The 16,851-nt window shown below is 34.7% G+C and overlaps 1 protein-coding gene across 2 annotated transcripts in view; it reads right to left on the reverse strand.

The window, feature by feature from the left end:
- LOC110426314 (Tetratricopeptide repeat (TPR)-like superfamily protein) overlaps positions 1–16,246 on the reverse strand; it is a 17,990-nt gene extending 1,744 nt beyond the window's left edge. For both annotated transcript variants that reach the window (XM_021441518.2, XM_021441516.2), the window contains exons 1-13: positions 15,954–16,246; positions 15,834–15,886; positions 15,210–15,247; positions 13,517–13,607; positions 12,861–12,966; positions 12,669–12,739; positions 10,927–10,996; positions 9,989–10,051; positions 8,292–8,363; positions 8,071–8,172; positions 5,715–5,789; positions 4,221–4,340; positions 3,184–3,300 (exon numbers count right to left, since the gene is read on the reverse strand). In XM_021441518.2, coding sequence (XP_021297193.1) covers positions 3,184–3,300; positions 4,221–4,340; positions 5,715–5,789; positions 8,071–8,172; positions 8,292–8,363; positions 9,989–10,051; positions 10,927–10,996; positions 12,669–12,739; positions 12,861–12,966; positions 13,517–13,607; positions 15,210–15,247; positions 15,834–15,886; positions 15,954–16,076 — 1,101 coding nt within the window. In that variant the 5' untranslated portion in view covers positions 16,077–16,246. The remainder of the gene's footprint in view (positions 1–3,183; positions 3,301–4,220; positions 4,341–5,714; positions 5,790–8,070; positions 8,173–8,291; positions 8,364–9,988; positions 10,052–10,926; positions 10,997–12,668; positions 12,740–12,860; positions 12,967–13,516; positions 13,608–15,209; positions 15,248–15,833; positions 15,887–15,953) is intronic.
- Between the last annotated feature and the right edge of the window lie 605 nt (positions 16,247–16,851).

Genomic DNA, 16,851 nt, shown 5'->3' on the forward strand with positions numbered 1-16,851 from the left:
GTATACTTGTATTGATGAGTAGTAGAAATAATTTTGTTTTGAAAAAAAGGAACTAACCCGACCCGGCCCATGGGCTAATAAGGGGTGAGCTGGGTTGAACATTTTGTAGCCCATATAAAATATGGACTGGCCCGGCCCTACCCATATTTTTTCAGCCCACAAGGGCTAGGGCCGGGTTGGGCCGGGCCAGCCCATATTGACAGGTCTAATAATAATAGTAAGTGTAGCAGTTTATCCATTTTCTAAAAGGAAAATTGGTAGACAACCTAAATCCTGCAGAAACAGAACTAACAACCACTATAGGATCACCAACAAAAGAAAAGGTATAAGCAGAAACCTTTTGTGGAATAATCTAGAATGGCAGGGTGGGATTACTGTGATGTTGGGCTACATCAAGCAGACATCCTACCAGTTAGGACTTGGGGCTCAAACTTAAAGGGTTTCGGGTTAAAATCCTGGGATGAGAAGGGTGGGATTTGTGATGGGAGAGGGGTACCTCCCATTGCACAGCCCAAGATCATATGTACCAGAAAAAACATTTCCTTTAATAACAATTTAATATCTGTGGACAGTGGCGACAGCATATAAATTCTATTTTACATTATTCTGCTCTCTTCACTCTCAAACAAGGTAAAGAGAGTTGCTTCCTCTGCTCTGCTCTTCTCCATTCTACCCATTTACTCTTCCATCTTTTACCTTTAAACATCAAGACATGCTATAAAGGAATATCATCCACGAGGAAATGGATTATGCATTATGGAGCCAACTTATGTACACATTACCTCAAAAATGGATGTGAGACAATTTACCTAAACACTACGCAAAATTTAACGCACATCTCTAGCTTCATCAAATAATCAAATTCAATATCCAAATCCACCAAGAGTTGTTGAACAATTAAAAAAAACATAGAATTTTGCAATCTCTATCTCAAGGGTATAGGCTAATGCAAAGTATTGTGCTGCTAGATAGTTAATGATGAATACCTAATATCGAGATTAAATAAAGGCACTATATCGCAAGATATGGCATCTCAGAGTTTAGAAAGGGAACTAAAAAAGGAAAAGAAAAGAATAGAAAAAAGAGAAAGGACATGGCATCAATGAGCTTGAAAAGTTCAAACAACAACCTCTTTATCTGTATTAGGTTTTTGCATCTAATATATTGATAGGCTCATCCAAAACTATCAACTAAGCATCTCCTAATCAGCAGAACTTAATGGTTAAAAGTTCCTTTTTATCCAACAATTAATAGAATTTTACAGGATACCTGTATCTTTCTCATCAAATAGGCTACTGATAAACCATAGCTCGTGCCACCTCATCTATAGAGTTGGGGCATAAACATATAGCATAACATATTTCTTGTTTAAGGCCGATTATTGTTTTCAAAAGGTTTCAATTTGTGTATTCAATGAAATATAAAACATTATTTATAAGTTTGAATCATATCATGGATAAAGGGAAAAGCTGAATTAGATAAGAAATAGAGTGTCTAAACTGGTCCAGAAATGCAAAAGCAAATCCCCTAAATGTAACTGCATGGTTAATTCCATTAAAGGCACCAAAGTGACAATATTTCAGGCAGGAGGCTGACGGAGATGGGAAGCTCTAGCAGGTGACATGTAAAAGGAAAATGATTGAGTTGAAGTTAACAGGTGATGGAGCTTTATACAGAAATGAATGAGAATTAAGAACAAAATAAAAACAAAAGAAAGAAATAATTTCAGATTGTCAATCCTAAGTTGCCATGATAAGACTTTAGGAGTAACCTCTTTTGAAAATACAGGTAGACAGATATGCAAAAATATATACTACTGGTATCATAGATTAAAACCCATTTCGAACTCTCACCTAACAATTTAAGCTTTTAGGTTAAACGATTCCTTGACCAATAGTGTAAAACATACTTCAGTTACTTCTAGGAAATAAATCAAAAAATTAAACTATACAACAATAACCTGAAGGCAGGTTAACTATAAGCTTTAACATCCCTTTTGCATTTCAAAAAAAATATATTATAAGTTTTAACAGTTAGCTTATAAGACTGGCGCAGCACTCATACTACCTAAAACCATCCACTTGGAATAGTTGTCAGAACATTATGTTTTAGTGATGAAGTTAGATTTGACAAGGTGAAGCATGCAACTATGAAGACCTGAAGGCTAGAAATCCTCTTAGAGAAGAGGAGTATATTACCAGTTTCAGTTTTCTTGTTGATAAGAGTCTCTGAGCTAATTGATCTTAGAGGCTTTGCTTTTTATGTTGTCATAAATCAGTTTTTCCTTTAAAGATAATATGATATTAGCACCCAGTAGTAGGATAACAATACAATCTGAAAAGGGAATAAATATGCTGAAGTTGGCTTGCTAGTATATCTTTATATTGAAGGCTGGGTTCAACTCTCCTCATTTGCTAGAATCATTTATATTTATTGGGTTAATAGTTTTACCCCATTTGCTAGTATCATTTATTTTATTCGTTTAATAGTTTAACTTATTACTCATGCAGTGACTTCTCTTGTTATGATGACTTGTCATGAAAGCTTAGATCACAAAATAGCAATTTTGCAAGCATCAAATTATAAATCGCTTGAACAATGTAAAAGCTGTTAAGGGTTAAATTATATTTCTGGACTCTTGCCTAACAAATTAAGCTTTTCAGTTAAGTGGTCCACGTCATATCAAACCATCATTCACATATTTATTTAGATTAAACGGCTACCCGTATTGTGATTATTCAATTTCTATAAAAGACAGGCCATTGCCTGATCCATTTTTTCAAATCTTAAAATGAGCATGAAGGGCAAGTTAAACATGAACTTATCCTAGATTCTTGAACCCTTACAAGCATTCATTTGAGTAGTTCTTCAATATGTTAGCAGAGCATCTTTAAACTAATGGTCTAGAGTACGAATTATAAGTTTCTCCATTCTTATAATAAACTTTAAGGACAATATATATGATGGGCCCTATATCTAGTCCACATGTTCAATCACAGTGGGTTTATGCAAGATGGGTGTGTCAAAATTTAAATATTCTTGGATCCCACTTAATAACCTAATATCAGATATAGACTGTTATTTTGACAGTTTTGGCAATATAAAAACATATTTGAAAAGAAAAAAATGTAAAGCGTTTAAAAAGCAAATGAACAAAGAGACAAGACAGAAGAAAAAGATAACCTTTACTAAGTATCCTCGGAAGTCATTTGGGTGGCTAGAAATGAGCTGGTCATAAACAGCTACTGCATCACTAACATGGCCCCAGTCTGAATATGCTTTCCCAAGAAGCAAATCAACCTAAGAGACATCTCATAAATAAAGGCACCGAGAATTAGATGATATTTGTCACCAATCAAGAAGCAACTTAATTATAAATCAATACTCATCCACCCAAAACTGACTACAAAAGGGAGTACCCAAACAAAAGTGGCCTGACTCAACATGCCAAAACCCCACAGAATCCAATCTGCGATAACTCAAAGTCAACAATGCAAGCCAATGTAACCTTAAACAACCTATGGCTGAGACTGAACCAACCCACTCAATTTCCACTTTTAAACTTACCCTTGAAATCTGCAACTATACCACAATATTATCTGATGTTAAATTAACATAGATTATGAACTAATTTAACACGTAGTTAGCATTTTTAAAACAAAGGACAGAAAATTAAGATTAGGATATTGAAAATTGACCTACATTTAGTAATGGTGACTAGAAGCTTCCATTCTCAAGGCAATAAGTTCTTTTTCTGTTTCTATGAAAGTGTGTATATATTATACACTGAAAAATAGCATTCTAGTAGCAGGACATAGAAGAAATTCCATGCATCTTACTGTGAACAGAAGTGTGAGTGGTCTGCCATTTTGATGAAGCATCATAGATAAGATGGAAAAACTTTAGCAAGCAAGTTTGTTTTGTCGAAAACAGTATATTATAAAAAGTTTGGCAGCAATTCCATCAGCTGAATGACTGTCAATTCCATTTCCGAACCATATCAATAAATGTGGGCCACAAACCTGGAAGAAGTATAAGTTCAAAAGTTCTTGAATCTAAAAAGCCTAAGTAATGCAACATAATTTAGCAGATGGATCCAGTTAACCAGTGAACCAATAACTACAATGCTTTATTATCTTTTTTTTATGGTAAGAACTTTGAGACGAAATATTTGTTATGCTTGGCCCAATATGCAATCCATTATGAAGAAGCCAACGGACCTGAATAGGATCCACCTTCTGTGATTCTGTTTCCATTTTATTGCTGTCAGCCTTGAGATTAGGACGATTTAATCTTTCTGAATTCATGAGTTCACGAGAGGACAGAAGGAATTGAACAGCCTGCATTTACAAGTTAGGGAGGTAACAGTATATTAATGTTAATGCTGTTTAAAGATTATAGTCATAGTATGGGAATTGTTTTCTAGAATACAAATTTCTTGACTTTTAAATATCGGTTAACTAGAAGAATATGTAGGTTCAACACAATCAGATCACTTGGATAAATACAACCTTTACCAATTTTCTTGAAGCTCCAAATATAAGACAAGAAGGCTCACAAATTTCCATCTAAACCAATATAATTACACTATACATAAACTCAGTCCTTCATGTTGAGAAACCATCCACAGGAGAAACTACATAGTAACCAAATTTCTCTATGGCAATAAAAGGTTATTAGGGCGCATTACAAAAGAGGCATTGTCAAAGATGGCTTCAACATAAAAAATCCTCAACTCAAGAACAATTTGTTCCAAAGTGCATAAGATGCATCACAAGAGGAAGAACAGAATAGGGAGAGGGGAAAGAGGGAAAGAGTTAGAAAAGAGAAAGAACGATGAGGCAAGGGAGAAGAGTGAGAAACTAGGCCAAAAAAGAAAAATTAAAGAGAAATTCCAAAGAATAATAATAACAAATTATATATATAAATATATAGTTAATAACCTCAAAAAATTTAAACAACATGAGCATGTAGATATAAGAAAAAAATTTAAATTTCATTGATGAATGCCATGAAAGGGAGAGGCAAATAGTAATTACATGATATAAGAAAAATGTTTTAAAACCTAAAAGACCTGCAGAAAGAAAGACAAGATGGAACAAGTGAAGGACGCTGATAGCCAGTAAAATAGCACCTTCACTCCTTAGAGACACATCTGGAGATTGGGTCAATGCTGTATGAGTCCCTCAAATATAAAGACACCCCTATTTCCAGGTACACTAAATCAGCCAATAGGAAGCCCTTTCTGTGCCACCAGCAAATTGGCAATTAGAAAACTAAAACCCAACCCCTCTCAAACTAGTCGACTACACATCACCAACGGTAAATGTCACCAGCCCAAATAATTAACCATGTCAATTTTTTCCAACAGAAAAAACAAATATGAAGGTTTCTCTATGCAACAAGATCAAACTATATGCCATGCAATAAATGGGATCTGTTAGGGTAGTATATTGCTAATAAGAAACAAAGATTGGTTAGCGACCTTATAAACCAACATTTCGAATCAGTTTACAATGTAAGAAAACAAAATAAAGAATCTCAGGCAGTGATCATTTGACCTTTTATACCCAGAATTACATATTAGTCTATTACTTGGAAGGCTAAAGTGAGGAAGCTAACTGAAGACATTAAGAAGTAGTTTATTACACATACAGGGTTGAGGATAAAACAGCATGTCCACTCTAATTTCCGAATACCAGCCCATTACATACCTCATCTGGTCTTTTTGCAGCAAGCAATGCATTTGTAAGGCCCCGCAAAACCTCAAAATTGACATCTTTTGACACCTATCAGACAAAAGTAGGGTATTCATGGAGAGCACAAACAAAATTTGATTAACTAAGGTAGGGAATCATCAAGTATGAAAGCACACATTGTTGTAAATGACATACAAAACCCAATATTCAGCAGAATTTTGCATTATACAACTGAGGTGAAGGATATAAGAAGATGGAGAGATAAAGTCGGACAAAAGTTGAGTTATGCAGGAAGAGGACTCATGAAAATTGTAAGGCACTCAACTTATCTCCAGATACAGCATAATTAGAGTTGAACTACCTTCAGAAACATGCTAATCAAAAATATGACCTACGAAGGCCTGAAAATAAGTCTTTAACCACAATAACTCTTTCAAGGATAAAGCCAAACAGTAGAGGTTGGAAGACTTTGAAACACAATTATGAAAGAAAAATTCAGCTCAAATCTTTTAACACTCTTTGCACTTCTCTTTTAGCATTTAAGTCTTTTATTGTATTATTCATTGAGCCTTCATTGCTTATTCCTTTCTTCACCAAACATTGTACTTAACCTATTACTTAACCTTTAAGAGGCATTATAACTACACTTGTATTTCTCTCTTTGTATTCACTTGAGTGGTTATACCTTAACCAATTGCAAACGTAATTTTGAGTGGTTATACCTTAACCAAGATAAAAGGTAGAGTGGTCGTGCTTTCGCCATAAAAAGGCATTGTATTGAAAGGTTGCGCTTGATCCACAAAAGGCATTGTATTGAATCTTTTTCTAATAGTGCATTTTAAACTCCTTAGCAAATCTAAGGGAGAGGATATAGGCAAGGAGGCCAAACCTCTATAAAAACTATTGTGTTGATTCACTCCTTTAATCAATTATCTTGCTTATTCATAAAAAGGGAATTTAACTTGAAGGAACTTTATTTTCTTGAAATTGAAAAGAAATTTTTCAAAACATTTAAAATATTCTAACTCACTCCTTCTTTGAACTATACTCATTGAGCTTATTGCACTAACAGTAGATAAGCTGAAAAAAAACCGAGCCAAACAAGCACTTAGTAGAGTCAAGGAAGTAGTGCTTCAATTTGGATTTGAAAGAAGTAGAAAACATAATTCTGTTTTTAATCACCATACAACCATAGGCAAATTGGCAAAATGTTGTTAATTGTGTAGGTGATATTAATATCACAAGTGACCTTATGTATTTTGTATCTAAGCCTACATCTAATTAATTGTGTAGTATCACGATATTATTATCACAATTCAACTAATACAGACTAGTCATTAGGATGCAGTAATAAGAATTTTGAGGTATCTTGACTGTGCTAAAGTTGTAGTCTACTTAACAGAAACTAAGGCCATACTGGGATTGATGTTTATTTCGATACAAACTGGACTGAATCTATTGATATTGCAGGTAATTGTGTGTTACCTGGTGATAATAAGGCACCCTTGAAGCATAAGAAACAGACAATTGTTGCAGGACCAAGTGCACAATCTGAATATAGAACTATGGCCCATACCACTTGAGAATTGGTTTGGCTAAGACACTTGTTGGAGGAGCTTGGATTTGAACTTTCATAGCTAATTGATATCGTAAGTGATAATCAAACAGCTATACATACTGCCTCTAATCTAGTGTTTCATGCGCGAACCAAATGTATTGAAGTTGAATGTCATAAAGTCAAAGAAAGACTCTTGAAGAATGAGATATGCACAAGATCAATAAATTCTATAGATTGCTAGGCAGATGTATTCACCAAATCTTTGGCTGGTCCAAGAGTAATTATATGTGAAACAGGCCAAAAGCACATAATCTATATGAGCAAACTTGGGGTGGGGGGAGTGTTATGCAAATATTATGTACTCAAGGTAATATGGACATTTGTAGATTTACCTCTTTTAAGTATATGCAAGAGGCTAACACAGTGGTAAGTAGTTCTCCGGTTCTCCCAACTCTCCCTCTCTCCTCATAATCAACTTTTCCAAGTTGTAAATGAAACAAAACCTCCTCCCCCCAACGGGAGCACTGTCCCAAAAATAAAATCACAATATGTGTGTCTGTTCATGCCTAAAAGTTATCATGTACTACAGGGGATGACAAACAAAATGAGAGGGAAAAAAAAGGCAAAACTACTCAGGAGCTACCTAGTTAGAAGAATAGTTCATATCATTGTTAATGCTCTTGTTTCACTAGACAAACAAAAGTGGCATCAAATAGGTATCCAGACTGAAATCAAGCACAATCAGTTAAGAATAAACAAATATCTAAACAACCAGTAATAAGCAAATGCCCTACATATCTAGAGAACACTTACCATTGCAGAAAGTTTATATGCAGCAGCACTACCATCATAATCCTTAAGTTCATATTTTACTTCTCCAAGCAAACGAAAAACATCAGGGTCACTTGTTTTCTCCTATGAAACATAAATATTACTTGATTAGTTAAAACAATACATTAGCTGATTTTCTAAAATAACACCACTCCAGCAACATATAGCTCATAAATTCCATAGTACATCCAATATTAGCAAACCTTTGCCAAGTCTTGAAGTAGAGAGGCTGCCCGAGCATAGTCCCCTAATTCTGTCAATGTAACTGCTGCTCCCTGCAAGAACTCTTAGATAAATTTCAAATTGTTGTCATGGGATCATAGATGCTAAAGAAGAGATACATTTTTCTATTTATTCAAGTACAAACGTAATTATGTAGTGATGTCCTTATATGCATGAATGGCTGATAGGATCAGCAGCAAATGGCAGCACATCATTGATAAGGTTACTCCTTTGTCATTTCTAGTTTTGGCAGAAATTTTTTCTTTCCTGGTATATATGATTTTGGACTACATAATGGGAGATAGCCCTCTCCCATCCTATAAACCCCACATCACCAATCAGAAGATTTGAATTTCAAGCCCGAGATCTCCAAGTTGGAGTCTCAAGTCCTAACTGCTGGGTTGTCCCCTTGAGAACTAGTTTTGGCAGAATGTACCACTTGAAACACTTTGGCAAAGCTATAAACTCATTATAAGGGCATTCAGGAACAAAACTTCACCTAAAGTAAGATCACAGCTTATCAAAGAAAAAGGAAGAAGGAAATCATTTCATAGCTGCTAATGAAACAAATAGATAAGAATAAATAATACAACTAGATATCAAGTCACAAATAACTAATAGTGCAAAAAGTTTGTTGTTGTGGTCAAAACTGTTAGAAGTATAATTAGACACAAATGGGAAAATCTACCATCAAGCGAGGCTGACACCTTTTTATATTATTACTTAACAAGAGGATTAACAACAGTTCCCTAATTGTTAAGTTACTCTATTAATAATAAACTGGGATGAATTGAGCTAAAAAAATATATAAACCATAAATATATCGCAGTTTCAAATGTCAACAATAATCTTTCAAAACCAACCACCCAATCCAACAAATTATGAGAATTCTCTAAGCCTCTACTGCAAATGATCATGCTTTAACTACTGCAGAAGCTCTACTTTAAAACAAAACCATCATTATTTGCCTCTTTATAGGGCATTGGAAGGTCAACATCATGAATAGTCATTTTAAAATTTCTTCCCATAGTTTTGCCATTCTACCAAACGCCATTCATAGAAAATTCGTGTACAGATTTTCCTTGACTATGAACCATAAATTAGACCTTGTTAAAAAGCACCAATGAGAGACATGGAGAACAGAGCACTAACAGGCTCCTGGATTAGGAAAATTAAAGTTGGAATAGGAAGGAGCAGGTTAGACTTGAAAGCCAATAAAGTAAGAAATGGGCATTTCCACCCATGTTTTTCCAGACTCCTCATCTTTTACTAACACTAACTGCTATGAAAACATATCCTTATCAAACACTTCCCCGTGTTGGACACATACCCACATGCTATACTCCTACCCAAGTCTTCACAACAGTTTCAAGCAGACTGCAAAATGATGAAATTTCATTGAGACAGTTGAACATGTTATGACAAGAACTGAAACAATCAGGAGCTCAACTTAAGAACAAGAGAAGACTTCGTTTATGGTTTTCCAAAACAGTACTCAAAATTCAACTTTTCAAAGTTAATTAAGATAAGGAAAACAAAAGTATAATATGTTCCTATAAGCATAAAAATCAAAACTAAGAACTGAACCATCTTGATAACAAAGTTAATATTCAAGGAAGAACAGCATATAATGTTAGAGAAAAAATTAATCAAGAATGCATAATATGCCCAGACTCACTTCAAGTGCAGTTGGATCTTTTCGAGAGATACTTAGCGTTGCCTCAAACTGCTTCAGCCTAGCCTGCCACATATTAAATAGCAAAAGTGTTAATATATCCCATGATATGAAATCCAAAGAAACAACAAGAAAGAAACTGATCAGACCAAAATGTTTGTACACTAGAAGAATTCAATGAAAATAAATTTAAAAACAACAATAAGAAGAGTCATTGAGCCAATCATAATGCAACAACAAAAAACTAAAATGAGCATGAATCCGTGTAATCATTAGGAGTTCTGCAAATAGATATGCTCAGAAAAAATATCAACTGCGTTTCCTTGTGAGGCAGGAGAGTTGAGGAAATTAGTCAGAGAAGTTCTCTGCTTTGAATTTTGCACCCCCTTTACTTGGACAAAGAAATGATACTAGTGGCATTGCAACAAGAGTATTCCACTGAGGGAGAAAAAGAAAAACTAAAAATACACCCTTATAAAGGGGTTTAAATAAGCTTCATTTTCTTCCCTATTCTTGAAGGTAGAAAGCAAAAACAAGAAGCAGAGTGTTAAAATGCAAAAGTATTTCTACATATCAGGGATGTATCTCCTGGCGGTAAAACAATAAGAACAATTAGAGTTAGAAATATATATAATGAGAGATATGATTTCAAGATGGAATGTTATGTTAGTTAATGTTGTAGTTCAGAATCTTAGTTGTCTAATACTTCAGGGATTGAATCTTTTATACATTGTACATGGTCTTTTGAATTATCAATATATGCTGAACTTCGAGGATGATAGTGGCACACACTTGCACTTTGGATCATACAGATTAATAAGTATTCATCTAACCTCTCATATAAACATTGCACTATCTTGAAGATAGTCATCATGAACAATCTCTCAGATCTAACTGTAGTGGGAAATTTTGTAAACTTAAAGGATGTGTCATTAATGTACCTGAAGAGTAGCTTTCTCTTCATTAGACAGTTTCTTGTCAATCACTGCAGCTTCCTCAGGAGGATTAGTACTGGAAGACAGACATGTCAAGATATGATCATTCTTCCACAAAATAAAAATAATAATAACAAATGAAAAAGAAAAGTGAGAATGAAACAAATGAATAACTAAAGTTCCTATCATTTGGAGCTTATAACATGTGACTGGAATACACACACACGAATACATGCATGCATGCACACACACACAGAACCAACCTCCATGGATTAAAGTAGCTGAAACTTTTTTCGTTGACAGGCAAGTCAGCCTGTCACACAAACATTTTAAGCGAAAGGAAGTTTAACAAAAATGCCTTTAGAACCATGCTAGATTTCTCCTTTTTGGTAAACTTGAACCTAATAAACATATGGGTGCACATCCTACAGTATTTAGTAAGGATAAACTTCAGGCGTATGTTAGCTAGAAAATAACTAGTAAATATGGTGACCGCATCTCGAAGAAAAATAAGTAAATTATCAATTAACAATTTGATGTAACAAGATCAAGCAAGTCATATTTTGAGGAGCTCAAAGTTGTGAAAAGACATATTCTAATGAGAATTCTTCAACGATTTCATTGTATTGATCCCTTCTTAGTATCGTAAAAATTTCATAAACTGTGAAAGTTAAATAACTTAAAAAGTATAGATATGAATCTGTTTTAATGAAACATTTGCAGGCACTATGCAGAGACATGCCTGCTTTACATGCCTCCATATAGCCAAATTCCATTATTAGTTGTTCACCGTAGACACTGAATTTGTACCATATTAGATGCAACTGCCACCAAACAGTCAACCCAAAAACCACATGAACCAGGCCTAGAACCAATTATGAAAACCATTTTCATAGGAAATCTAGAAAACCAAAATTTCCCGGTTGTTCAACTCTGAACCACTTGGCCTATTCTGAGTTCCTGTAAAGTAGTCACTTTGAAAATAGATTACCCAGCAGTCCAACTGTAAACAGCTTAGTTTATCCTGATCTCTACACGAGGGATTCTCAAAATAGAGGGATAGTTGGCACTAGAAAGGCAAGTTGCATACTGTGGGGATTGAAGCCCTCTACTTTCGAAAAGGACAACCAGTTATTCACTTTATGTTAAGCTTCCATATTGCACTCCATGGCAATGCGTTTGTTTTACTGTCAAAAGCACAGAAAAGATGGTTATTATTTTCCTCATTCTTATCTATGATATCAGTAAATACATACAAAGTTATGTTACGTCACCTTATACATGTGCATGAATGCAAATGTGCATACATCAAAATCACTAATACAGAGTTGCAATCCTTTGCTTTCTCTTTTTTGCTTTAATTCTAAGCAAATAACTCTTATCAGAATAACTGCTATATGCTTTACATTTTAGCATATAATCATTGCTTCAGGTTCCAACCCTACCGAAGAGAAAAGTTGTCCACATAGAACATCGTATCCTCAATTTTGATGACAAGAAAGGATATTACAATAGAGGGAGAGAGGTGTCCAACTTTTTCTATCTAGCTTCTGACATAGATGTAATTGACAATCAAGTGCACTCAGCCAGGGAAAAAAATCCTTTTCAAGCTTCCTTAAATCATACCGGTATTACATAGAGTTAATATGTAATCAAGCAATCTCAACAATAGGGGCAAGGAAAGAAAAGAAACAAAGCAGGAGTAGGAAATGTATGACAGGGAGAAACCTTTGATGCTCTGAACACACCTTCCTGAGGGAAGAAAGTCTCCAAGAGCAAAAACCAAACCAAAGACCGCAACAGCTACTCCTACTCCAATCTGTCAGGAAAAAAGGGGAATTTGAATTCATGATTACAATACAGCTCAAGGTGATACTCTTCTTCTTCCTTTTCTTTTAGGATAAACGGTGCTTTGCTGTATATAACTGCGATATTTCTACCTGTGTACCAAGCCCAATTGTTTTCTTATGTGATTCGGCAGGTGCATCATAGTCAATTGGTCCAAATTCTTTTTGTTCCTCTGCCTTTTTCTGTTGAACTGCTGCCCTGAGTAGCATGCAGAAAGAATAGCCATCATCAAAAGAAATTCACATATGATGTATAACCAAAAAACACTTATCCAAAACCCTATCATCACACTACGTAGTAAATGACAAAGAAAAAAATCATCAATAATTTATTGAAGTATACTTCAATCACACTTCCTAAAGAAAGTTATCAGCATCCAAGAAAGAGTCTCAAGATGATTATAATTACTTCTCTGGAACTAAACAGCATCCAGAAACTTTTGGTGACTGCATATAGACCTAGCAGCATCCAAGTATCAAATATGGCATAACCAAATTAATATAAAAGAAAAAATAGTATAGCTCATAAGTAAGTCTTCTTGTGCTGTCCAATTGGCGATAACAGAAATGATCTGGGCCTTCAAAGAAGCTCAAGAACATGGCTGTCAACACTTTAACAGAAAGCAGTACCCTTAGTAATTACTATGTGTAATCTAATTTGATGGCCATCAGTAACAACTTTTTTATGCTAATGCAAAGATATTACTAGCAAGTATGAAGCACATGAGATAGATGTAACACAAATGCACCTTCTAATTGCTTCCAGCCGTTCCTCAAAGTCAATGTCCGAGGAACTACTGTTAGATTTTCCATCAAATTGAGCACTTAAGCCTGGTGCCTCTGCATGAAAAAATCATAGTGGTTGAATTAAAAATAAATAAAAAAGAAGAACAAAAAGGGAAAAGAATAAAACATTTTAGAGCAATTCCTACTTAAAGACTCATAGTAACACCATGCAAATGGGGCATAGATAGTTATGTATTATTTGATAAAGTTACCATTATATGTTTTCAGTTTTTTAGGACATAAAGCATGTTTGGTTGTAAAAAGTTGTTGCATAATTTAAACAGCAAGAAATAAATGAGCCAGAGCTAAGTGTTTAGATGTCTCAACTTAGTGCAGGAAGTTATCCTAGCTCCTGCACTTTTAGGGGATCTATCCCATGTGCAAACCCCACCCCCACCCCCTTTCCACACAAACACACACTCTTACCATAAAGAAAGGGGAAAAGAAAACCAATCACCCCAGACAGGCAAGATACCCCACAAATCCAACATTTACCCTTTTTTAAATTAATATTTATCCAATTTAAAGGATAACTAGAGAACAAGAAAAGAGACACAAAGACACACCTAACAACTCATACAACAAAATGGCAGTGAAAACCACATTATAAAATTAAAAAAAAAGGGGGAGTGGGGGGGTGTGGTTTGTGGGGTGGGGGGGGGGGGAGGGGGGGGAGGAGAGAGAGGAGGGTGGAATTCCCTACAGAAGATATCCTCGATGTTGAGTAACAACTCAAGGTTGTGGTTGTTTCCTTTTCCTTTTATCTTTTTAAATTACATAAATTGAAGGCAGAGTTTGAAGACCCTGGACAGTTCGAGATGGTAAACTTGCTGGAACTCTCTCATTCAAGATAACTTGTCATCTTTCTGTATCTCTATAAATCCTTCTCTAGGAACTTTCTCTCACCAATAACTTATAGCAAAAGAAATAGATCACACATAAAAAGCAAGAAAAGAGAAAAGGTGCTTCTCACCAATGCAATCATCAGGTTTTTTTATGCAGCATAAACCCGTATACATCTAGAAGCTTTAAATTCGCTTCATTATCATTCAATGAAAATGATATGACTTTACCGACTGCAAGTACAAATGAGCGTAATAGATCATAGTCAACGTCAGTAGCATGATTTTGAGAGTTGTTGAAAGTCACAGATCCTTCAATTCATCAAAATTATAAACATTCTTTTAATCAGAATTTTGGAAAAGCATAAATTCATGGCATCATCTTCTATTTCGTCAAATGGGTAGGTGGCCAATGTACCATCCATTTCGTAACCTTACTTAATATACATTTTAGAGGAACTTATGTAAGTCAGAAACAGTCATTACATTTCTGAGACTCACATCAACAAGACAAAACCATATGCTTTCATTGTTCAGAGAGAACAACAGAAATTCACACCCTGTTGCCTGTGCATTTAATGCTGCAATTTTATTAAATAAAGTCATCATCAAACAAAAATTAGCATGTGTACCAAAACAAAAAATTGTAAGATATTCAGACCAAATATTGATCAATTATAAGGTACAGCCTTCAGCAGGGGATTTGAGGTGCATGCAAACAACATAGAAATAGAATTCTCAGGTTACTAAGAATTTTCAGTCAGAAAAAAGTCCATTAAAAACTATTCTTAAAATAGAAAAATATCTTACTTACGTGCAGGTGAAGGACCAGATTGTTTACTAGTTGATTTCCTGCACAAGGAAGTAATATCAACTACAACGACAGAAACATAATCATATTAATTGTCTAGGATATGTTAATAACTTTTGCAATAAAAAATACATTCTCAAGTAGCTTATTCATTCTCACAAGTACACGTATCTAAAGGAAAAAAAGCAGAAAGAGAGAGACAGACTAGAATTGGAGGGGAGAACTATCAGTCCTTGATCAGAGACACATGCAATAGACATATTTAAGGGAAATAATGAATATGACAAGGCCTTCATACTCGTTGCACTTCCAATGTTTTGGTGTCTAAGAAGGAAACGAGTTTGTATTAAGCATTCAACCTAAAACCAATTAGGTTAAGCCCAATACTAACAACAGAAATAAACAAGTCTATCACAAGGTCAAACCCATAATTATAACAAGCAACGTAATAAATATGGACGCTGATACATGTTAAGCATGTAACCTGTAACCAATTAACAATAGATGGAAACGTCCAACTTGAGTATTATTTCAAAAATAAAGGCAATACTACCAAAAAAAAAAAAAGAAACCAACAATGTAATCCCAACTTCCCAACTAAACATCAGCTAGCACAGTTTGAGATACCTTTGTTGTGACTTCATACCCTTCTCCTCCCTTGACGCACTGACCTTGTTTGCCTGAGTTGGGAATCGATGTTAAAGAGGATTACATTGATAGCCCAATAAGCAAAATTAAAAGATATACCTTTTGGTTGGGTTTTTTGGAACCAAAACCTCGTTTAGCGTTTGAATCAGAGCATTGAATTTGAAACAAAAGGAACCTTGAACTCGCTGAAGGTGTTGCTGCTGCTGCAATCCACATTGTCATCTGGCAACTTTACTCTCCAAGTAATCAAAGTTCTAAAAACAATGTTAACATGAAATTAACTGGATTTTATCATTGAAGAGATTGTTGTTTGATTGATTCTAAGGGTCGGAAGAAAATCATTTCTTTGTTTTGGTCTTAGTGAAGTTTGGAACTGGTGGATTCTATTTAAACATTACAAGTGTAGAGGGATAAGGTTGCCCTGCAGTGACCCGGTCTGATCCGTATTTGAATCCGATTTTCCACCTTTCCCACGTTACAAAAATCTTGAGGCCCTTTTTGGCTTCTACTTAAAATTACCAGATTGTAATTGTATAAAAATTTTTGTTATAATTTTGATTAAGAGAATGAATGATTTTATGCTGAATGTTTAGAAGCATATAGAAAATTGAATTTAAATGCATTGAAATAAGTAATTAGGCTAAGAAAGTAGAGTAAGAGGACAAATATTTTGTTATAGTTTGATGTTTCTGCTAATAGTTATATGCATACAAAAATAATTATTGTAATTGTTGTTGTGAACAAATATTAAACCCCATGATCTTATGTCTTTTTTTTTTTTGTTGAAAAGCAATCCTATGCCTTATTTCTACACACATGTATACACAAAATGACAAAAGTTTATATGGTAGTGTTCCATGTATCATGGTGCCTGTTAACAAAAAAAGAAGGTATTTTAGGCATAGGTGTTTTTGTAGTCTTGGTTTTGTTAATATCAAGGGGCCGGTGAAAATTGCTCAGTGCTCTTATTTTTGGATGTATTGCTAGCTTTGGATGG

This window comes from Theobroma umbraticum, unplaced genomic scaffold, assembly GCF_002168275.2.
Source record: "Theobroma umbraticum cultivar Fairchild unplaced genomic scaffold, ASM216827v3 scaffold_55.0, whole genome shotgun sequence".
Classification (NCBI taxonomy): domain Eukaryota; kingdom Viridiplantae; phylum Streptophyta; class Magnoliopsida; order Malvales; family Malvaceae; genus Theobroma; species Theobroma umbraticum.